Source organism: Callorhinus ursinus, unplaced genomic scaffold (assembly GCF_003265705.2).
Source record: "Callorhinus ursinus isolate GAN/ISIS: 27379988/994484 unplaced genomic scaffold, GSC_fseal_2.0 scaffold4, whole genome shotgun sequence".
Classification (NCBI taxonomy): domain Eukaryota; kingdom Metazoa; phylum Chordata; class Mammalia; order Carnivora; family Otariidae; genus Callorhinus; species Callorhinus ursinus.
Genome location: NW_027397066.1, coordinates 120,429,879 through 120,454,655, shown reverse-complemented (window position 1 = coordinate 120,454,655; position 24,777 = coordinate 120,429,879). Strand labels below are relative to the sequence as shown.

Here is a 24,777-nt window from a genome sequence, read left to right as displayed (position 1 = left end):
AAGGACAGCCAATCCTCCCTCAGCTCCAGGGGATCCTGGCTATGTGGGAATGCAAAGCTCACTCTTGCCGAATCCTCCTGACCTTTAAGAGGGGCCAAACTTTTAATTAAATCCCCTCCTAATAAATGCCTGATATGGACAATACATACCTCATTTTTATTAAAATATTAAAAATATAAGTAAATCATTTCCTGATTTTTAATTAAAATACACCTTCTTCTAGATATTGGCAACTAGATCAACATGCTTAAAAAGACACTTAGAGGGGCACCTGGGTGGCTCAGTTATTAAGCGTCGGCCTTCGGCTCAGGTCATGGTCCCAGGGTCCTGGGATCAAGCCCCGCATGGGGCTCTCTGCTCCGCGGGAAGACTGCCTCTGCCTCTTCTATTCCCCCTACTTGTGTTCCCTCTCTCGCTGTGTCTCTCTCTGTCAAATAAATAAATAGAATCTTAAAAAAAAAAAAAAAGATACTTGGAGCCCAATCAAATTAAGGGATACATTTGCGATCTCTTATCGACCCCTCCATTTTCTCATGTATAAAATAAGGATAACACAGGTATCCCTCGCTTTTTGAAAGTTCGTGTTGCACCACTCTGCTTTAACGAAGGACCTACATTAAAACCTGTTTCCAGTAATCAAAAGAAATCCGAAGAGGATTTTCGCTTTTAGGAAAAAAGGACGAGAAGTGAAAATAGCGTTCAGTGTGTTTGGCGGCTGACAGCTGTGACGGCTGCACAAACCGGAGCTGCGAGAGCGTCCCCAAGCTCCTTCCTCGGGAACTACACTCAGCATCTCAGCGTCAAGCCTTCACAGCCTCGAGCTTGTCTGTGAGCACCTGTGCTTTATCTCCATTTATTTTGTGCCTCCTTTAGTAAGATGTGTCCTAAGGTATTAGAAAAGCCGAAGAGAGGGTTTTTGGAAGGGTTCTGGAAACGCTCGGATATGTTTCTATATAAATTAACAGTAACCACTTCTTTGCTTTATGCCATTTGGCCTATGAAAAGTTGCACGAGAAAGTTCTACTTTTGGTTAGCAGGGGAAACCTGTATCTGTTCTGCCTCTCTAATAGGGTTATTTTGAGCACCAGATTTGTCATATTTGTGTTTATTTTAATTTTGAAATGCTAAGATAACAAAAGAAGGTCAAGGCAAAGCAAGCTGCGGCTTCCTAGGGCGAAGCCACTGTATCAACTTCCCCACGTCTCCCCTCCTCTTCGGTTCTCCGCGCAAAGCACCCACAGTAGACTTCTCCACAGGTGGATCAGACTAACATGCAACCATCTTGAGGCATAGTCTGGTCTTGAAACAGTTGGGACATTAGTAATTGGCAAAAAGGGACACTTCCTCCCCATGGGGAAACAAGTTGGAACTAGGTTGGTAGATCCAAATAGACTTTCCTCCTCTGCCACATTGTAATTCATCCTTCTTCTGGACTAGTGACAATCAAGAAAAAATAGCCCAAAGACCACAAAATTGAGATAAGGTTTCTATGTTTGATGAAACGTCTCAAAAGTACTTGTTTTACTTCAGGCATAGACCCAAAATTCTCAAAAGGTATATAAATTTGTCTGACACATGTGCACGATGCATCTCACAGGTGGGGTTTTATGGTGATCTGGAATATGTGTTTCAGTAAGAATATAAAGAAGTTGGCGGAAATGCGTGGAAGGGAGAAGTGAAATCTGATGTACATTTTTTTCTGCTGTGTTTTCAGGGCTCACATTTTTCCTTCCATTATGCAGACGTGCCACTAGAGGTCACTGTGCAGTTCTACTTCCACGCACCCTGTGTGTAATGCCGGGGCTCACCTCCAGTTTCTACGCTGAGAACCCTACAGGTTTTGCCTGTCTTTCATCAGGCCAGGTAGGGTCAACATGTCTTGCCTGAAGGAAACTACAGAGCCATACTTGACCCAAGGTCAATTCCCGCTCCCCACCTTAGTAAGAGCTAACTAGCCCTTGCCAGTGACCAAGAGCAAAGCATCCATTTCTTTCCTGTGGCCTGATGTTCTTTGCTGTGGCAGTTGCCTATGTGGTCTGGTGGCCAACACTGACGACAATTTACTGACTGCCCCTCAGCGTCGGTAGGGTATTCTGCCAGATGCTGGAGGTAGAACAAGGGAGACAAGACTTACCAATACAACGAAATAATCATGCAGGAAAACAAATGAACTAGCTTAAGTGTTGCAGGAGTTCCAAGAGTGGCTAATGAAGTGGTTCGCCAGGAAAGCAGGAGGTCACATTAAGAAGAGTGTTCTCAGGGGCCAGTCAATCCAGGCTGAAGATGGTATAGATTTTAGACTGATTTTCCTTTTCTCCTTCTGCCTTAGCGAGAGACTTCCATGCAGCAGGTTAAGTAACCTGAAGCTACGATGTGACATAGGAGACGGGTGGATAGATAGCTAGACCCACCTCTACTCCCCAACATCGCCTAAAAGAAATTGCTTTCCTCTGCAGTGCAATATTCATTTGTCGTTCATTGATTTGACAAATATTTATTGTCAGTTGTGCCCCAAGCACTCAGTGGGAAGATGGCCACAGGCAGGGCATGCACACTTAGAACTCGTAGGCCAGCGAGGACACAAAGATGTGATGTGCAGTGCAATAGGGTAAGCCCTCTGATAAGAGGAGAACGGGGTACAAGTACAGAACAGGAACCCCTGATGAAGACTTAGGAAGTCAGGGAAGGCTTCCTGGAGGAAGTACTCTTAAATTGAGATCTTAAGCAGAATAGAAGTCGATCATGTAAGAAGAGAGTAAGTATGTTCCAGGCAGAGGTAACAAACACAGAAGAAAAAAAAAAAAAACAGGATTTTATTCTTGTATATACAGTTTTGGATCTTGCCATTTTCCATTTTTATCTTGAGTCTCCATATGTACTGTTTTTGAAAACATGATTTGATTTGATTTTTTGAAAATGTCATTTTAATAGCTGCCTAGTAATCCAGTGTGAGGATAGTGACTATTTACTTATTTTCAAAGGGAAATTGCATTTTTAAGGCTCATGCTAATTGTTCTCACCTTAGAAATATGAAATCATGTGGAATAATCTTATTGCTCATATTAATATCCAAAATAAATCTCCTTTACTCGACTGTCTGCTAAAAACAATTTCTGCAACCCAACCTGATACCCAGCCATAGCAAATACTAAATTTAAGCGAGCTGTTGGTTTCCTAAATATTGATTACATTTAACTATGTGTAAATTTTGCTATAACTGCTTTGCATGAATTGGTAGGACCTTCAGAGGGGCTCTAGGATTCTGAGGCTTTATCGTTCTTGCGCTGTCCCTCAGAGTCCCCCTCTGTGTCCCTCTTAGTCCCCCTTCAAGCTTACATCTCAGTGCCCGCTCTGTCCCTCAGAACCCCCTGTCTGGGATGTTAGCTGACCTTTATCTCCATCTTTTCCCCAGTAAAAGATTTTTTTTTCTCTCTGTGGCTCCATTCCCTGAAGGTGCAAACCATTAGTTTCATAAATAGCTTTTTAAACCACATTTTGGGTAAAAATTTACATATAATTTATTTGACAAATTCCTGACTTAGCAAGTCGATTTTCTGGGGCAAGCAGGAAAGATACTCACGGCTCTAACAGGAAGATTTAAGTAGAATACCCAAACCGCCTTCTTTTGAGCTGTTTCAGATCTAATTCTTATTGTTTCGTTTTCTGCCTCCCTTTAAAATGGACCTTCCTCAGATGGCCATACCCCTCACTTTAACCTGCTTTACAACAAGGTTTTGGGGTCATCTGCTTTTGTTTTTGCGCGTTTGCATGATTGTCCTGGCACACACTTGTGCTTGCTTAGGCGAGGCATGTTTTGGAGAGGAACGACACCCTGACTGCCGCCATGTGGGCTCTAGCTGTTGCATTGAAACTCTGGTTTGAACTGAAATTTTCTTGTATCTCATGTATTCTCAGATCACTGTGTGACTTGTCATGAGTGTGAGAGTTCTTTCAAAACCTCAGAGCACTCAATGGCAATGTAAGTGCTCCAATACATTCAGTTCACATGTAAGAAGTCACTTTCATCCGGGCCCGCAAGGATCTCTACATGAAACCTGAGAAGGTCTCTAGCTCCCTAAGAGCAACCCCAGACTGGCTCAGGGCCCCCATCTCAGGCCTTCAAGGCCCAATTAGGCAGCTCCTGAAGACCATCACTGCCTTGCAATGCCCACTTAATTTATGCCAAGTAAATTTAACATGTAGCAGCCAGTTCCCTGCAGTGAAGATTTTACTTAACACTCTAATAATGCCAGTTGAGCAGCTATCCATGCATCTTTACTGACAGATGTTTGACAAATTTGCATAATTTAAAATGCCTCCCAGGCCTATCAACTGGTGCCTCAAAAAGTGTGTCTGAAAGATAACAGCACCCGGGCGGGAGCCACGGTCCGCCACACCAGTCCGTCTTTGGTGGTTTCCCAGCACTGACTATCGAGAGCCAGCTCATGATCTCAGGATGTACGAAAAAATAGTAATTATATTACTACTCTCAGGTAAGTGGATTTTTTTAGCATGATGCTGTTATATTGGATATTAAATTTCATAGATTAAAATATAAACTGCCTGCTCTAAGTTCTATCTTACTTAAACGAATAAATGAATGAATAGTATCTCAGATGGTGGGTGGATTTTTATTGGAACTGAGCTGGCAAGGCAGAAGGAATTGGATTAAGGTGCTCAGGTGCTCGGTAGTTGTGGCGGGATCACAATTTTCCAGTATGAGAAGCATGCTTCAGTTCTAAGTCTAGCTACAGTGAAAAGAATTGTATCAAATACTATAAGAAATATCTCCATGTGAATAAATTTGTTGCCTTCTTTGTGTTTAACTTCTAAATTAAAGAACCACTAATGAAGGTGGATATTCGGTCCTCAGTTTTCAAAAAAGCTTTCTGAAAAAATTCTAATTTCCTCCTTCTGCCGCCAATAGAGTATAAGCTACAGCATGAACTCTGAATTCATGGAGGAGTTGTTTCCCTCTCTGTGGTCTGTTACTGAGGTACGATGGAGGAAGAAGAAAATCTGGCTTAGGTACTATGTGGTTTGTAGAGAAATGAAAATGTCAAAATCAATTCATTAAGATAAAGAAATAACATGGAGTATTATTTATTTTTATTTATTTTATGATTTTTAAAGATTTTATTTATTTATTTCAAAGACAGAAATAGTGAGAGAGAGAACGAGAGGGGAGGAGAGGGAGAAGCAGGACCCCCCCCTGAGCAGGGAGCCTAACACGGGGCTCGATCCCAGGACCCTGGGATCATGATCTGGGTGGAAGGCAGGTGCATAACTGACTGATCCACACAGGCGTCCCTTTTGTTTTTTTTTAATTTTTTTATTTTGAGAGAGAGAGAGAGCAGGGAGGGGCAGGGGGAGAGGGAGAGAGAATCCCAAGCATGCTCCATGCTCAGCGCTGAGCCCAATGCAGGGCTCGATCTCATGACCCTTAGATCATAAGATGGAGTATTATTAAGCTGTATTAAATTAGCAATATTTTTGGCCTCTTCCTGAGAGTGGTATGGTTAATGTCTTCTCAGGTGCAGTGTTTATGTGTTAGAAATACTAGTGCCCAGCACAGAAAAAGAAGCAGGCAGTTACCTGAAATGTATTTAACCCCCAGACATTACTCGGACTCAAATTGGAGCACAGATCAAGGATCTACTGGGCACTCTGTAGGAGAGAGGGAAGGGATCCAGCACTTTATAACACATATTAGGGGATAAGATCGTGTAATGGCTAAAACGCAGGCATGAGAAACAGAACTGGGCTCAAACCTGCTTGCACATCAGAAAGGCTGGGGGGTATCAAGGCAACGTATCCCCTCTTTGCCTCGGTGTCTTCATCTTTAAAATGTCTACAATGTTGGCGCCTGCCTCCCAGGAATGAAGTAAGGACTAAACAAAGGAGTAGCAAATTAATAAATAATTTAGCTACGATAGTAATTATTGACTAGGGAGCAAACCTGGGTATGTGATGATGATTTCTGAGAAGTCGGAATACGGGAAAATTACAGGAAAACAGAACACTAACAGAATTGCTCTAATTTTTTTCAAGTAGCAAAGTATAAAGACAGCTTGAAGAAGAGAAAACAAGCAGAGGGGATGTGGTATAACATTTAAATATATTCCAGTACTTCTACAGTTATTACACAGAAGGGAGAAAAGGTATTCTTTGTGTTGTTCAGAGGCGGAAGGGGGCCTACTCAATCCAACTAGACGCATCACCCTTTTTTTTTTTTTTTTTTTTGCGGTGGGGGTGGTGTGGGATATTTGGAAAAGGTTCCTGGAAAAGAAATAAATTCTTTGTATCTACACCTGCTCAAGCAATAGTGTACTAAGGCCTTCAATGAAAACTTCATGAGAGATCAAGGCCACGTGACTCCAAAGGCCCCCTGGGCCCTCAGTGCCAATGCTGCTACCATCTTGACCTTTTCTGAAACCCTCTGAAGAAATTCTGTGGACATGACTACTTTACAGAATAATGGAAAGGTGTCTGAGCAGGATCCTGCCCCCCCCCCCGCCACCCATCAGCAGGTGAAGTGGAGAAATCTGGAAAGTGTAAGGCTGGTTAAACATCTTTGGCTAGGGAGAAAAGAAAGATTATTTTTCTTTCCCTAGAAATCTTAAGGGTAAAACCAGTATTTCTAATTCTAAATTTATCAGATGTCATCCTCTAAATAGAGAGTAGGTTCTCTTGAAATTATCTGATTCCTGGCCCCGGAATTCATGTGGTCTTTCGGCACTTACGTGCCAGGGGCTGGACACTGAGGCCACAGCAGTAAGATCAGTGAGCTCCTGGGGAGGATCCACTCGGGGTGGGTGGGGGCAGACAGTGGGAGGGAACACCAACATTAAACCGAATAAGTAAACTACTAACGAAAGAACAGTGGCAAATAACACAAAGAAAATTAAACCAGGAAAGGTGATGAACATAATGCAGCGGGCTGATTTACAAAAGAGTAGCAGGAAATTTCTCTCTGAGTAAGTAACATTTATGCCGAGAAGTGAACCACGAAAAAAAGCCAGCTTGAGAAATCTTGGGGCAAGGCATTGAAGGTAGGGGGAAGAGCAAGGGCAGAAGCTCTGACACAGAAGAAAACTTAGTGTGTTCAAAGCTTTTCTTTGAAAATCTGATTCGGATGCTAAGAAGGAATTTGAGAATAGAGTATTGCAACACTCCGACCAGCAAATGATGTCATAAACCACGACCCTCTTAAAATCTCCTGATTTTACTTTAAAATTTATGCAAAATTTGTATTCTAGGCCACAATATACCGATTTCATTGGAAGAACCAAAGGCTCAGGTATTATGGCTGTTTTATTCCTTAGTGTATCTCCAGAATCGAGCATAGCTCTTCACATGTAGTAGGATATTGGTTGAATCAACAAGGAAGCAAGTAAAGGGAGGGAGGTGGGAGAAGAAAAGAAGGAATATTTGTTTTCGGTTGTTGAGACAAAATGAGAGCTCCGTGTAGATAAACCCTGATACCCTGAGCATCTTACTACATACATCTGTAGGTATATCAGTTTGAAAAGCACATGCTTAGAATGACTAAGTGAAGAAACAAGGCATCTCCTTCTTCTTCGGTGATCCCAGAGAGGCTTTCCGCCCATGTAGAAGTTAAAGGAAAGCGTTCCGAGCTGGGTTTCAGGGACCACTTCAATTTCTTCAAAGTAAAACCTGCGTCTTTACTTCCGCATCCCACACATTGCGAGGGGCAAAGTAAGCACTCAATAAATAGTAGCTGCAGAAATGACAAATGACCCAAATTTTGCTGCAGACTAATTTAACTGTGGAGACTCTATCCATCCTCCGTTTCCTTGTGTCTATCGAATAAAACACGGAATAAATAGTACCTAAAATCCCTTCCATCTCTAAACTTCAGTGACGTCTCAAAGCTCAGCCTGAGATGACCTGTAGTGTAGTTCCCGAACTTATGAATCTCATTAGCTTGGAGTGAAATTGGGTTTTTAGGAAGAAATGGACACCCGCTATGAATGCCTGGGGAAGGATCCCCAAGAGAGGGGGAAGGAGAGATGGTACTTGAAAACTGACACACATTCGGGGTGCCTGTGTGGCATAGTTCGTTAGGTGTCCAACTCTTGGTTTTGGCTTATTTATTTATCAAAAAATAAATCTAAAAAAACCTGACATATTAATTTTAAATTGGGAAGCCAGACTTAACATTCTTTTGATGAATTTTTTTTACTTTGGTTTCTAGAGGATTATTGAATACACCTATGAACCAATTTAGGAGGCACATTTTAAGTGATTTCCCTAACTTGTCTTTATAGGTTATATTTCTACTCAAAATGTCTCTGAAACCACAGCTCATGAATTACCAAGTAAGTTACCAACAAAAGCAGATGGGTAATAGATTTCCAGCCATTGTCGTCATTTCTGCATATTTAATAAAGTACCTGTCTGTGTGGTCTTCTGTGATACACGACCTAGATGGAAACTAAAGCAACAGTCCTGAGAAGAAACATCCCAGGGTTATCTCCAGGTGTTGGCATTGTAGGTGACTTTTTTTCTTGTTTTTTGATGCTTTTTAAATTTTCTGCAAGGAGAATCAGTAAGATGTAATTAGGAAAAGTTAAAAAAATGTAAAAGCAAACTGAACAAATCTCTGCTTTCTAAGAAGGCTCTATCATGAAGCAATGCTGACAAATATTAACAGGAAAACCAAGATCCTGGTAGATGCATTTCATTGTGGTTATTACTACTCAAATAAACTTGGTTACAATGTCTGGTGAAACTGATTTCAGGGATCTGGTAGAGGAAAAAAAAAAAGCAAGAATTGTTGGTGAACAGATGAGATAAACCATCATTAATAATTTTCCCATTTTCCATTTTTATAGGGTTTGTTTCTGTTATGATACACAACTCATACACATCTGTTATGATGCACAACTCTGTTATGATGCACAGCCCCAAGCTGCCAACTGCCACATTCTAGCAGTAAGAGTATCAGAAAAGTGGCAGCATATAGAATCTTAGGATGCTTTATTCACTGAGACACTTCTACCACATCATGGGAGTCAGGGAGTGTTCTGGCCCAGGCCTGTCTCAGAAAAGTAAGTGACTCTAAAAACATCATAAGCCCCAAATCATAAAACATTGTACATTCTTCTCTCCGTTCCCGAGCATGATACCAGCCCCCCAAAGCAAAGGTGTAAGAGGAGAGGTCTCAGGACCAAATTTAAGGGGGCACCAAAACCTTAAGTCATCAAGATAAATACTTTAATGAAATATTTTTTAAAACTCAAGATTAATTCAAAGAAATCAATGGTGAATAAAATATCATAATTCAAAATACAGCCGGGATCCCTCCGAGTCAGATCTGGGGGTGGAGTGAGGGCAGGCAGAGCAGAGCCGGCTGAGACCCTGGCTTCTGGTGGGCAGTTCCTGGAGAAGAAACATCTTCATCCACTCAGCAACCAAGCCTCTGAGAGCTGCAGCCAGCATTCAGTCTTCTGGAAAGCTCTCTTTCTATTCACCCCTACTTCTAGGGAGTAGCGTTTTGGGGGCCCCAACTTAAAATTCCAGGCGTTTGTTGTAGCTTCTCATCTTCAGTGGGCCCTGAACCCCTAGTTCTGTGAGACCATTAAAATCTCTCACAAGTTTCACAGCCTCTCAGGCATCACTTGCAAATAGACAAATGTCTTCAGAGGAGAGCTGCTGGCCAACGTCAAGCTCACCCATCTGCACCTCCCCTCCACCTCCAGAGCCTGCTGTCCTGGTCAGCTCTGATGCCCTCCCCAGATGCTTTCCATTTGCTCAGCTCTTCTACTCACCATGGGCAGGAGGCTTGGTCTGCAACAAGCTGGTTTGCCTTGACCGGAAGCCAGAAGTTTTTGTTTATGCCTCCAGATGAGTTTCAGAATCATTTGGGAAAGTTATCCTTTATGCAACATAAAAGTATTCCCATGTTATTTGGTTAGTATAGAATGAATGATGGAATTAAATGAGTAAATTAGCTCATAGCAAATAAAAAATTTTGTAATAGTAAATCTCTGAATTGGGAATACATCATGTTTTTCTACTGAGTCCTCTCTTACAACCTCCAAAGAGTTGAAAAAAATTCTGAAAGAAACTTTAGATAAATTTATAAGTTTCCTCTTTGAAGAGGTATTTTACATGTTCTGTTATTATCTTAATTAAAACATGTTTCTGGGGCACCTGGGTGGCTTAGCCGGTTAAGCGTCTACCTTCGGCTCAGGTCATGATCCCAGGGTCCTGGGATCGAGTCCCACATCGGGCTCCCTGCTCAGCCGGGACCCCACTTCTCCCTCTGTCCCTCCCACTCCTCATGCACTCTCATGCGCACTCTCTCTCAAATAAATGAAAGATAAAATCTTTAAAAAAAATGTTTCCTTGTATTTTCAAATTGTTGATTGATAGCCTAACATGAATTTATTACTTTCTGTATGTTCGTTTTGTAAGTGATGTCACTTTGTAAGTGATGTTAAGATAGTTGATTCTCTTCAATTTTCAAAATTAGGCAATTGTATTCCCTATAAAAAGAAATTCTGTTTCTTCACTTGAAATAAATACTTATAGCTGCTCCTTTCCTATTCTTTTGCATTTATTAGAACTTCTCAGTGTTATATATGTTAATGTTCTATAATGGTCATGATAGTAGTCATCCTTGTCTTGAGACTGTCCATAATATGAATGTCACACCATTAATTATAATGTCTGTTGCTTTCAGTAAATTATCCTTATCATGTTAAGAAATTTCCCGCTAACCTTAAATGAAGAGATTTGATCAAGAAAAGATCTAAAATTCTATAAAATACCTTTTATGAATCATAGTTGAAACTTTGGGAAAGTTGACTTCCATATCTTAATGGTATAATAATAATTTCCTGACAGTTATCATGAGAGAGAAAATATCTATTACACTAAGTATAACAGGGATATTTTTTAAACATTTTTTGCTTTTCTTTAAGAATGTCTGTTCATCTTACTAGTTTGTTTTTTCCTGTATTTTTATTCTTCAGTATGTTGAAACAATGAATTATATCAATGGATATTATGATATTGCCCTATGCTTCCCATCCTCGTATCAGTTCCTTGGCTCTTGTATTCTTTTAATATTGTGCTGCATTTAATATTTGTTTTAGGATTATTTTACCTATATTTGTTATATATCAATTTTTTCTGCAATTCATTTGTGGGCACACATGCATTTGCTATCAAAAAGGTAAATGAATTTTTGCCTTTTTATTCAAAAATAATTTATTAATCACTATATGCCAGTTTTAAAAATATTTTGGAGAAGAGTCATCTCTTCCAATTATAGTAGAAAGATTTTTTTACAAGATTAGGCAAACAATATATTTTCTTCATGTGTACGTGAATATGGTAAATTATATTATCCCATTTCTTTTCTCTAAATTTTTATTTTGAAAAATTCCAAACACATGGAAAAACTCAAAGAAGACTAGCAGAAATATTCATATATTATCTTTCTTGATTCAATAATTGTGAATAATTGACCATATTTGCTTTATCTGTCTATAAGTGTATAAATATACATATACTTTTGTCATGTCATTTGAACGTTAAGTTACAGACATTATGACACTTCACCTGTAATCATTTTCACGTTCATCTCCTAAGAAAAAGGATATTCTCCTAAGTAATCACATTATTTCAAATTTAACAATATTAATAGTAATACCATAATGTAATCTTTATATTCACATTTTTCCAATTGTCCCATGAATGTCTTTTATAGCTGTTTTTATTTAAAATCAAATTTTAACCTACATTTGTTCATTGATTTTGGTTGCTGCATCTATTTTAGTTTAGAATAATTACCCAAGTTTTTTTTTAATGGCATTGATTTTTTTGAAGGCTCCAAAAGAGTTGTTTTGTTTGATTTGCCTAATTATTTCCTCATTGAATGTATCTCTTGAGGGAAATTTTTGACAGTGTTCCTTTTTTACGACTATTTATTTCTCAGGCTTTTTTTCATTAGGTGTTCAATCATATATATTTTTCCAAGATGCTTTTTACATCTTCTTTGTTGATTCATCTGTGGATGGACATCTTGGCTGTTTCCATAGTTTGGCTATTGTAGACATTGCTGCTATAAACATTGGGGTGCGTGTGCCCCTTCGGATCACTACATTTGTATCTTTGGGGTAAATACCCAGTAGTGCAATTGCTGGGTCATAGGGTAGATCTATTTTCAACTTTTTGAGGAAATCCCATACTGTTTTCCGTACTGTTTTCCAGAGTGGCTTGCATTCCCACCAACAGTGTAAGAGAGTTCCCCTTTCTCCAAATCCTTGCCAACATCTGTCGTTTCCTGAGTGGTTAATTTTAATCATTCTGACTGGTGTGAGGAGGTATCTCATTATGGAGTTTTTTTTTTCATTTTATTTTTATTTTATTATGTTATTTTAATCACCATACATTACATCATTAGTTTCTGATGTAGTGATCCATGATTCATTGTTTGCGTATAACACCCAGTGCTCCATTCAGTACGTGCCCTCTTAAATACCCATCACCAGGCTAACCCGTCACCCCACCTCCCTCCCCTCTAGAACCCTCAGTTTGTTTCTCAGAGTCCATAGTCTCTCATGGTTTGTCTCCCCCTCTGATTTCCCACCCCCTTCATTCTTCCCCTCCTGCTATCTTCTTTTTTTTTTCTCAACATATATTGCACTATTTGTTTCAGAGGTACAGGTCTGTGATTCAATAGTCTTACACAATTCACAGCACTCATCATAGCACATCCCCTCCCCAATGTCTATCACCCAGCCACCCCATGCCTCCCACCCCCCACCACTCCAGCAACCCTCAGTTTATTTCCTGAGATTAAGAATTCCTCATATCAGTGAGGTCATGTGATACATGTCTTTCTCTGATTGACTTATTTTGCTCAGCACAATACCCTCCAGTTCCATCCATGTCATTGCAAATGGCAAGATTTCATTCCTTTTGATGGCTGCATAATATTCCATTATATATATATGTGTGTGTGTGTGTGTGTGTGTGTGTCTATACACACCACATCTTCTTTATCCATTCATCTGTCGATGGACATCTTGGCTCTTTCCATAGTTTGGCTATTGTGGACATTGCTGCTATAAACATCGGGGTGCACGTACCCCTTCGGATCACTACATTTGTATCTTTGGGGTAAATATCCAGTAGTGCATTTGCTGGGTCATATCTCATTATGGTTTTGATTTGTATTTCCATGATGCCAAGTGACATTGAGCATGTTTTCATGTGTCTGTTGGCCATTTGGATGTCTTCTTTGGAGAAATGTCTGTTTATGTCTTCTGACCATTTCTTGATTGGATTATTTGTTCTTTGGGTGTTGAATTTGATAAGTATGTTTTATTTTAATTAATGGTTTTTAATTAAAAATGCTATCTGTGAATTTTATGCATCTTTTCTCATTCCTAATAATTACATATTTGTGTTTTATGTTCTCAACATGTCTTGGTTGAAACTTGTAATGGTTTGTTTATTTTATTAAGTCTTCAAAAAATATTTTGACATATTAATCAATTTCGGTATTTTATACTTAGTCATTTTTGCTCTTATCTTTATTGACTCCTTCCTTAATTTCTGTAAGCTTTACTTTGCTATTCTTTTGCTCATTTTATTTATTATCATTTTTTGTTTAATAATGATCAATTGAGATTGTGTGTTTTATAAGTTTACTTTTGGCCATTATTACTAAACTTTGGTTAAGAGGTGTTCTTGCCTCAATTTCAAACTAGTCAATAACTCCTGCCTTAATACTTTACTTTGTTGCAGTTGGTTATTTCCTTAAATCTTATTATTTCCTTCACTTTTTTCCCCATATAAATTTCTCATTTTATTGTATTTGGTCAGACACTATGCCCTATATAATTTCCACTTTGGGATTTTGGTTGAGTTTCTTTGTAACCCAAATTATTATATGTAAGCACTAGAAAAGAAGATGTCATCTTTATTTTTATTGTACAAAGTTCTATAAATAGTTATTTAATCATCTTTGGCACATCCATCTCTAGATTGGTATAGTATACACTAGGTTCTGCATACAGTTAGATTCCAAAGAATAATACCAGTATTCATATAGCATTTATTTAGTGCCAAGCACTACTCTCAGTCAGGTACATATATTTAATTTTTTTATTGTAGAGACATACATGTAACAAATTTCACCATTTTAACCATTTTTACATATGCAACTTGGCGGTATTTAGTATATTCACAATGTTGTACACCCATAGCCACTATCTAGTTTCAGAACATTTTCATAACCCTAAAAGGAAATACCTGATACATTAAATTCTCATTTCCCCTCCCACCAGCCTTGGTAACCATTAATTTGCTTTCTGTCTCTATCAATTTTCCTATTCTGAATATTTCATATGAATGTAATTATATAATACATGGCCTTTTATGTCTGGCTTCATTCACTTAGCATAATGTTTTCAAGTTTCATCCATGTTGTATTTATTCCATTGCATGGATATACCACATTTTATCTATTCATTCATCAGTTGGTGAACGTTGGGTCATTTCTACTTGTTTGGCTTTTGTAAATAGTGTTGTTATAAAGATTTTTGTACAAGTTTTTTTTTTAACACCTATTTTCGATTCTCTTTTGAGTTTACCTAGGAGTAGAAATTTGGGGTCATATGGTATTTTATATATAACTTATTGAGGAGATGCCATACTTTTTCCACAGAAGCTGAACTATTCTACAGTCCCTCCAGGAGTGTATGAGAGCTCCAGTCTCTCCACATCTCCAGCCACACTTGTTATTTTCTAGTAGGTGTGTGAAGTCGTATCTCATTGTGGTTTTGATCTGCATTTCCTTAGTGACTGATGTTATTAAGCATATTTTCATGTGCTTGTTGGCCATTTGTATATCTTCTTGGAGAAATGTCTACCTGAGTTCTTTGCCCATCTTTAAATTGGGTTGTTTGTGTTTTTGTTACATTATAACAGTTCTTTGTGTATTCTGGATACTAGACCCTTAGCAGACAGATGATTTGCAACTGTTTTTTTTTTTTTTTTACTCTCTTGAGAGCATCCTTTGATACATGAAAGGTTTTGATTTTGATGAAGTCCAATTTATCTATTTTTTAAAATTTTGTTACATGTATTTTGGCATCGTATCTTTTTTTTTTTAAAGATTTTACTTATTTATTCATGAGAGACAGAGAGAGAGAGGCAGAGGGAGAAGCAGGCTCCCAAGGAGCAGGGAGCCTGATGCAGGACTCGATCCCAGGACCCTGGGATCATGACCTGAGCCGAAGGCAGATGCTTAACCATCTGAGCCACCCAGGTGCCCCATAGCTTTTTTTAAAGATTTTATTTATTTATTTGAAGAGAGAAAGAGCACAAGCAAGGGGGGCAGCAGGCAGGGGGAGAGGGAGAAGCAGACTTCCTGCTGAGCAGGGAGTCCCATGTGGGGCTCGATCCCAGCCGAAGGTGGACACTTAACCGACTGAGCCACCCAGGTGCCCCGTTGGCATCATATCTTAAAAAAGAAAACCACTGACTGCAAATCCAAGGTCATAGAGGCTTACTCCATGTTTCCAACTAAGGGTTTTATAGTTTTAACTCTTATATTTATGTCTTTGGTCCATGTTTTGATTTGATATTTTTAGATAGTGTGAGATAAGAATCCAACTTCATTCTTTTGCATTAGGATTCTAGTTGTCCCAGCACAATTTGTTGACGAGACTATTGTTTCACCATTTCATGGTCTGGCACCGTTGTTGAAAATCAATTGATATATGTATGGGATTACTTTCATACTCTCAATTCTCTTCCATTGAGTCTTTGAGCAGCAGCATGCTGTTTTGATTACTGTTGCTTTGTACTAAGTTTTGAAATTTTGAAGTGTAAGTCTTCCACCTCTGTTCCTTTTCAAGATTAGTTTGGTTATTTGTGGTTCCTAACAATTCCATATTTAAGATTGGCTTTTCTATTTGTGCAAAACTTAGGCATATTTTAACTCATTTAACTCAATCAAGAACCTGTAAGAGAAAGACAATTATTATCCCCATTTCACAAGAGGTGAAACAAAGGTACAGAGAGATTAGCCACGTTGTCCAAGGTCTCAGATAGTGGTTAGGGAAATTAGTTTGAATGCATACATGCTGGCTCTAGAATCTGTGCACTTACTCAGTACATTAAATTGCCTGATTTCTCTCTTACAGAGAGATGTTCCAGGCTTGGCTCTTCCTTACTCTTGCAACATTGTCACTCAGTGCTCTGCTCGTGCTTTCTCTAATGCAGAGACTGTAGTCAAGGCTGATGGTCTGTCTTCTCCTTCTGGTGCAGTTAGTGAGCCCAGATTGTGTGACTATGATGTTAGCCTTTTGTTCCTTTTAATCTGGGCTAGATAGCCTTTTTATCTTGGGATCTCCCTTTGATGATTCCCACTTATTTCTCAGGCACGATTATATTTAAAAATCAAATGAAATAAAGTAATCCCAAAGTACAAAACCTGAGAATAGTACATGGGTTGAAGGCAACTGGCAAGAGGAATTGTGGCAGTGAAATCGCATCCTGCTGGGAGAAACACTGCACAAATATGCCTCTTGGCGTCCTCCCTGAACTGTTCTGTCGGGCGCAGATCCCAAAAGCGTCTTGTCAGGCAATTCAGCAATGTCACTTCGAAATGAGGGTATGGAAGACAGCAACACATGATAAAGTTTGTTCTCACTGATTTATTACTCCAAAAAAGTAAACATCAATCACTTGTGATTGCAAGCCAGATGTTTTTCAAGTCCTGTCAGCGTTTATTGTTTTGCTTCATCACTCTATCACAGTTGGAGAAAACTGTTAAAATTGTTCCACTGCTACTGTAATTCTGTCAATTTCTTCTTTTGCTTGGTATTTCTTGTTGCTATGTTCTGGGGATATAATGGTCCATATTTACCTAAGAATCATTGTGCAATATATCCTTTAACAATATCACTTAATCCTCCATGTCTTTTTAAATGTCTTTGCCTTTAATTCTACTTTATCTATTTTTAAAATTTTGATTCCTATTTTTATCTTAATTTGTCTAATATACCTTTGCACTTATTCTTTACACATTTTGCATTCTTCTGTTTTATTTGTGTTCCTTGTGATCTAGCATACATTTGTTGGGGTCTTTTATTCCTGTCTATTTTGACTCATCTAAAGGTCTTTGTATTTTAATGTGGAAATTTCATTTATATGCATTTATGGATTCACAACTGACATTTAGTGTCTTTTGTTATCTTTATTCCATACTTCCTTTTTTTAATGATTTATTTCTGATGTTTTGACATATCTGCTATGGTCAGTTTGCCTTTATCCTCTTATGTGTTTTGAAGGTATATAGCCTCTTTGTAATTATCCTGTTGGCTAACTTTATGTTTTTAAAGAATTCTCTCTTAGAACCCCAAAGTCGTTTTAATGGCACAGTACACATAGAAACTCCAACTGCTTTTATGGGTCCTGTAGAAGCTGGGTAAGATTGTTCTAGGGTGGAGCCCACTAGCCAACACCTCACAGGTGCCTTGAATGGATCTCACTTGTGTCATGGGCTGTTGATTCCCTCAGCCCCTCTGGTGGTCAGGTATTCAGATAGGGATAGCAAGGTATCTCAACCTCAAGACACATTCAAATGTGATTAAGACGTAGTTAATGTACACTGCAACTCACTCTACACAAATACATCAACATATATGAAACAAAATTCCACAAAATAATAACTGTCCTTATTATGTGATGCACTCTCTTCTATTTTATACAATTTAATATTTTAATGCAGTAGTAACGATGCAGTGAATTGATTTCAAGTCTGATTACTATAGGAATTCACTATCCTGACTACATGTTGGAGGGGCTCTCCCTAAAAAATAGTGATGATTGAGTTCCATAGCCAGAGATTCTACATACACTAACAGAGGCACCAGCACACCATAGCCTGTGAGCCAAATCCAGTCTACCACCTTGTTTCGTACAACCTTCAAGTTAACAATGGTTTTTACTTTTTAAGTGTTTTAAAAAATCAGAAGAAGAATAATAGTTTGTGACATGTGAATATTACATAAAATTAAAATGTTAGTGTCAGTAAACAATTATTGAAACAAAGCCATACTTATTTACTTATGCTTTGGCTAACATACTGTCTATGGCTGGTTTTGCACTGTAATGACAAAGTTGTAACAGAAACCAACCATGTGGCCCACAAAGCCTAAAACATTTATTCTTTGTCCCTTTACAGAAAGTCTGCCAACTCCTCCACAAGGGATCTCATTTTGCAGTTTGAAAACTCAGTTTTAGACTGAGGATTTCCCAACTAAGTTCTTGTGGAGTTCCTTGGAGCTGCTTCCAGGGGCCGTGGACACAGGGTGTGAGGCTCCTGGCCCACTACCCACGTTTCCATCCGAGCCATTCCACTATGTTCATATTCCAGTATGTTCACACACTGAGGAACTTACCTTTGGAAAATGCATCAGGTTAAATCTGATGTGGGGGAGAGGGACTTTTCTAAGACAAAACCACAAGAAATGCCATCGTTTAATACGACAAATGGTGAATGTTATTATTTCTCAAGCAACTCAGGCTAATATCCAATTGTTTTCTGGATTTGCTCAAGCTCTAGATAAGGGTGACATAAGACCTTAGGAAATACAAGAATAGATCTCAAAACCCAGGAAAATGAAGTTTCTACGTGTGAATTTAGTCTGGAGCAATGGCTCTCACTGCTGGCAACACACTGGAATCTCAGGCCTGGGTACCCCAGATGATTCCAATATGCAGTCAGGATTGAGAATACTGGTCTAGTTTCTATTATTGCTGTTTGTCATTGTTCAACCGGTGGCAGAAAGTATCGGTGGTGTGAGAACTTTGGGATAAAATTTTCACTTTTAATTAGAATTTTTCTCATCCTGCCTAACTTCTTTAGGCTCAAACTTAATGTGCGCAGGGAGTTCAGCTACCAAAATGCCAATGTCTTAAATAAAGCTGGCACACCTGAAGTATGTGAAATCCTCTCTGGTTCTGAGGATTTGGAGTAGGCAGTAGTAACTGGATTGGAAGACACTTGACTCAAAAAAGTGAAATTTCAGCTAACAAGTTGTTACTAACCAGAAACATCTGTCTTTCCATAATGTGGCTACATCTATTCTCTACACCCTCCACTTCTATGGTAGAGGTACACCCCTGCCATCTCAGGTTATGCACAAGATGAATTATTATTTTTGTATCTTTTCAGTTAGCCCTGATTTACCATAAGTGAAGGCTTGCTTGAGAGTTGTTGCATAAATTTGTTGAGAATCTGAAGTCTGGAAGCAACTTATTTGGTGCTTTCATTCTGTTTATTCTGTGTAGATCATGGTAGACTTTCACAGACAATTCTGCAGTCAACTAGATCTGAATTCAAAACCCAGCTCTGCCATTTATCAACTGGATACCTTAGGCAAGTTAGGCAATGTTTCTGATCTTTATTTTTCTCTACAAATAATGATTAATATATAATATTATGCACTCAGGTAATTGTCTTGAAGATGGCAAGAGAGGATACCCAGAATGTAGTGAATAAGCAACATGTTAAATACGAAGATTATTATTTCAGCCATATAAATGTCCATGATTTTGGACTAGTGAAGTTCCTCAGGGGATATCTGTTCCATTACTCTCATCTTAGAAGCAAGAAACTTTCACCCAGATAAGTGCAGTGACCTATTCAGATCCTCAACCAGTTAGTGGCAAAGCCAAGACTGGAGCTCTGACCTCCCTTCTCACTGGGAGATAAATATCCCTTGCTTTCTTTCTGTCTGGGCTGAAGAAAGTACAGTGGCTGAGATTATAGGCTGATTTTTCTCTCTATCCCTCTGCCTCAACAATGATTTGGGACGATGAGGATGGCCAGCAGCTGGGCAGTCCAGAATCAGGCTATCACATTCAAGGTTCCTCGAGGGAAGTTGTCAACCTAGTCCACAATGAGGACTCAATGAGGAGCTGTTATTCCATCAAGTTAAGGAAGGCAGAAGTGTGACCACTTGGCTGCATGGGAGCTCAATGAGGAGCTGTTATTCCATCAAGTTAAGGAAGGCAGAAGTGTGACCACTTGGCTGCATGGGAGCTGCCAGAGCATGCCACTCTGTAGATAAGCAGAAACTGGGTCACTGCATTGGACACCTCACTCACGAAATGCACCAGTTAACAGGCTGCTCCTTTCTTTAAGAGCTCTTGACCAGACAGTTCAAACAAAATATTGAGGGCCATTCAAAACACTAGGCTCAAATGTCATCACATTCTTTAGGAAGCTCAATTTTTCTAAATTGTAATTGGCTATTTTGGCTTTCTAAAACCCTTCCAAAAAAGAAAAATCAATGACAACAGATAGGATGGATATCTGACTATATTATTACAAACTCGACCCAGAGTGAGTTTGTCAATCCTGTGGTTCAAGAGCAAAACTGAATATTTCCTTTAAAATACTGCTTCACAGCAATAGTGTCCTCCAAACAATTTTTTGGAACAGGCAAGATCCCCATTTATACATTCATTCTGTATAAAACAAGAGGGTATGGCCAAAGAGACACTGAGTTGGAAGTCAGAAGATGGGAGTTTTTGTCCCTGTCTGATCGCACATTAGCTGTGTAAAACTTCCACAGATAAATTTATCAATCAATTTTCATGGTCATCACAATGCCAAAACAAAAAAAAAAACCAAAACAAAACAAAACAAAAAAACTATAGCACTTAGAAAAGTTAGTTTTCTGACTTGGAAACTACCTAAGGCATTTCATATGTAGGGTGTGTTCTTATAAGAGTTTGCTTTTGCGAGATAAGACTTCTATCAACTGCAAGTCAGGAGGGAACCAAACCCAAACCAGCATCTGTGAGAGCCGGCTTTATCACATCGAGACAGGAGCTCAGCTACTGGAAGTTTGCGCATTAAGCAAGACTATAGGGTATTTGTCCAACATTGCACTTTATTGTTATTCTTTCTTATAACATTTCATGTTAGAAATGTCAACTGTTTGGGAAAGCCGTGTGATTTGGTGGGTAGAGCATAGAGGAGAGTGTCAGGAGACTGGACCCCTATTCCGCATTGTATCCCTAACGTGTCATGGGCCCACAAGTCGCGCCACCTTTTTGGTGCATTGGGAACAGAGACAGGGGCCTTCCCATGCTCCCTGCCTCAACACATGGACGTCTCAGGCTGGTAAAAGTTTTAGTGAGCAGCTGTGAGGTCAGAGCAGTGAGGATAAGAGACAAAAGAGGTTAGTGTTTGGGAACAATTCAGATAATATGTAAGTGTGAGATGATACAATCATGAACATTTGGAATCTTTAATATTCTGGATGGTATAGATTCATTCATTCCTTACATCCTTCCCAAACCTAAAATTATGGGATTCAGTTCCAGTCCCTGTAATGTACTTTGTAAGAAGTACCATAGCAAATGCCATTTCAGTGTCTGGCAACTGAAACAAAATTTTAAACAATGAGTTTGAGGCCTTGCTGCAGCTACTCTTGTATTTTATTTTGCACTAATTTGCCACTTGAACTTTAAACTCTTGTGAGTCTGAGAAGTTTACCAGCCTTGACCTGCTGGCTGCCCCCTGGTCTCCACATGAATGCACATTGCAACTCTTCTGTCTTCGCATTTTAGCTCACATTATTCCTTGACCTTAATTCCCCTCTTCCACATTTCTACCTAAAATTCTTCCCATCCTTCAAGGTTCAGATGGTGAGTCATTGTAAGTAGACATGGGGTAAGGACTTCAGAGTACATATTTCAGAGGAACTAAGGAAATGTGCAGTGTTGGGTAGCCAGATGCTGACACATCTGTAATACCTCAAGCTATATATGTTTCTCCTAGAGAACTGGAATTTTTCGGGTATAGTTTTGATGTGTTCTTCCTAGAAGAAGTGAACAGATTTTTAAAAATGACCCTCATGTCAATATTACTAGAAAAGAAAACGGTTTCTCTTCGTGGCTATAGCAAGAAGATACTGAGGGCTAAGAGATATAATGTAATTAGTGCAATAAATTGGTGTGAAAAAATCAAAATGAAGAATATATGACTATTTTAAAACTCCTAGCCCGTAGGATCCCAGAATCGCAAGGAATTTGTCTTTTTGTGTATGTTCAGTGCACCCTGATGTTCACCAACTAATATGCTAAAATATCCAAGAAATCTTGCTGGCAAGATTTCAACCAGGCACAGATTTAGAAATGGATATATTATTTGATATCAGCAGAATTAGGTCTCGGTTCTGTTCCTTACCAGCTGTGTTAAACTGAGCTTATCAGTTAATTTTTATGATACCAAATTTCTTATCTGTCAAGTAAGGAAGTTGGATTAGATGTTCCAAGAGACCTTATAATATAAAGTATAAAAGTACATTCTGAATTAAAGAGGACAATATTTAAGTTGACCTTTAATTTGCGAACGATGCAATCAGATTTGTTGAAAGCTGATTTAGCTACAGAAATCTAGGGGGAAAAAAAGAGAGAGATGTTTCTCATAACCCTGTCCCTAAGAGGTGTAGGCAAACCATGTCTGCTGTTTAATGGTTACAAATTTGCTTGGATGCTTTTGACCTAGTCAACACAGCTGAAGATTCTACTGTAAAAAGCCCTGCTTAAAATCCCCTTATTCACAGAAAATTTGCACCTTTGTGTAACTGCATATGTCCACAAATGTCCATTAGCTGATTAGGGCCCAAGGAATGTGGGAGAACCACACAGACTTGAGGGCTATTGCTGCCAAATGTAAGCATCAAAACATTCCTGGTGGTTGTTAGGGGTACGTGTTGTGGGATTTTACTTTCCTTCCCTTGAATTTTGAAAGTAGCTTAAGCACATGAGGATGTACAAAGAGATACTTCTTTCGTTTCTCCTAGATGACATTTTTCAACCAGAGGCTAGTATATTTAATTTGAAGTGATTGATAAAATTCTTCAAATTGTCCCATGTGAATCTATCTTAGAATAACCAGCAAGTTCTTTAAAATTTAACTAAGTGCTAGAAAATAGAAAAGCTTATGTGAGTGAGCAAAATTATTGATCCTTCAAGCTGACATTTTTTTGTAAACTATGTACTTTAGTAAGAGATTCTGAGCCCTCCTCATACTGCTGAGCAAGCATGGGTATTAACTACTACTGAAATACAAGATTTTTTTTTCTGAAAATGGAAGGAAAACATGACGAAGATCCTTTTATAGATCAGTTCCAGATATTTGATTGTTGAGGAAATGATGTTTAAAAACATTTTTTATCAAGTTGCTCTTAGGGCATTTATTTACTGTATTTATTTACTTACTGTGTTGGTGACTTTAGGTGACTATAATAAGAAATTGCATCAAAGCAACTAAATCTGGAGAACTAAAGCAGGCATTTCTAAGAATATAAGTAGAAAATTTCAACCTCAAATCAATTTGACCACCAATCAGTTTTTATGTAGTAGAATGCAACATTCGCAGTTGGGACTTGAGTCAAGTATATGTAATTTTTGGAAATTACCTCAAGGACTTTTTTCTCTAAACAATGTGTTGCCTTCAATGTTAGATATTCCTGAGTTCTGACTATAGTTTAGAGCCTTGTTCTTCAGCCTCTGCTTCTTCCGAACAAAATTTCCACGAAATGCTCATTTCCTCTGAGAAATAGCTGTTGGAGAAGAAAGACATCTATTTGCTAGAGACTGAAAATGGTTTTGATAAAGTTCAAAACTTATTTTAATGAGGTCTGTCTCCCTAAACATCTTCCCGTTTCAATACCAAAAAAAAAAAAAGAGTTATATATACTTTGCTCATTCATTTGTTTAAAATTCAAAGCACTAAAATACCTGTTTTAAGAGATGTTAGATCCTATTGTTGGGTCTTTGCCATATTTTTTTTTTACAACATGCTTTCATTTTCTATGTCAGTAAGCCCTCAGACTATAGGTCTTCTCCACCAAAAGCAAGGCCAAGTAGTGATAAGGACCCTCTGTGAGGAGGGATGGCTGGTTACAAAGGGCCTGCTTATCTTGGCCACTACTGAACAAGAGGCAGAGTCCTCTTGGGATGAGTTCTGGGCAAGCTCTTTTCCCCCACATCCTCCAACCTACTATTCACAGTGATCTCCCTGAAATGAAAATTTGGCCTCAAACCCTTTATTGTCTCTCCACTGCTTTAAGGATACAGTCCGAATTCCCTACCAGGGCCCGCAACACATGGTGCTCCTGTGCTCTGCTAACCTCTTCAGCTGTTTCCCTCGCTTGCTCGCGGCGTTGCTCTATTCACATGTTGCGCTGTAGCCCCATAGATGCTTGCAGATCCCTCAGTGATGTGTCAAACTCCAGGGCATGGCTGGCACTGCTGACTCAGTACCTAAATATCCACACAGTCAAAATCCTAGAGTTCTTGCAACATGAGTTCCAAAAACACCTCCCTGAGTTCTTTCGACCTCCTCCTCCTCCCCATAGAATTGACCACAGCCTCCTTTGTGCTGCACGTCACCACCACCTAAAACTCATTATGAGACTTAGATCAAATCGTTGTGTCTCTTTACTAAGTTGGAATTTCCTTGCTGGGAAGACCATGATTTAATTAGTTAGTTAGTTAGTTTAGTTAGTTAGTTAGTTAGTTATTGTGTTCTTTGTACCTACCACAAAGTAGGCATGCTAAAACAATTTTGTGACCTAATGAATAAGTGAATGAATACCCAAGGTTCCCAGGAACCACTGGGGCCCTTGGAAGACATATCTGGATTCCAAACAGGCAATCATAAGATTTCATTGAGCCTTTACCACACCATGCCAAGCC

General features: G+C 38.9%; 1 protein-coding gene across 1 annotated transcript in view; it reads left to right on the top strand.

The window, feature by feature from the left end:
- GYPA (glycophorin A (MNS blood group)) overlaps window positions 1-24,777 on the top strand; it is a 43,066-nt gene that overhangs the window by 5,674 nt on the left and 12,615 nt on the right. Inside the window, exons 3-6 of the mRNA XM_073891266.1 lie at window positions 671-828; window positions 1,743-1,863; window positions 4,361-4,493; window positions 8,292-8,342. Of these exons, the coding sequence (XP_073747367.1) occupies window positions 671-828; window positions 1,743-1,863; window positions 4,361-4,493; window positions 8,292-8,342 (463 nt within the window). The remainder of the gene's footprint in view (window positions 1-670; window positions 829-1,742; window positions 1,864-4,360; window positions 4,494-8,291; window positions 8,343-24,777) is intronic.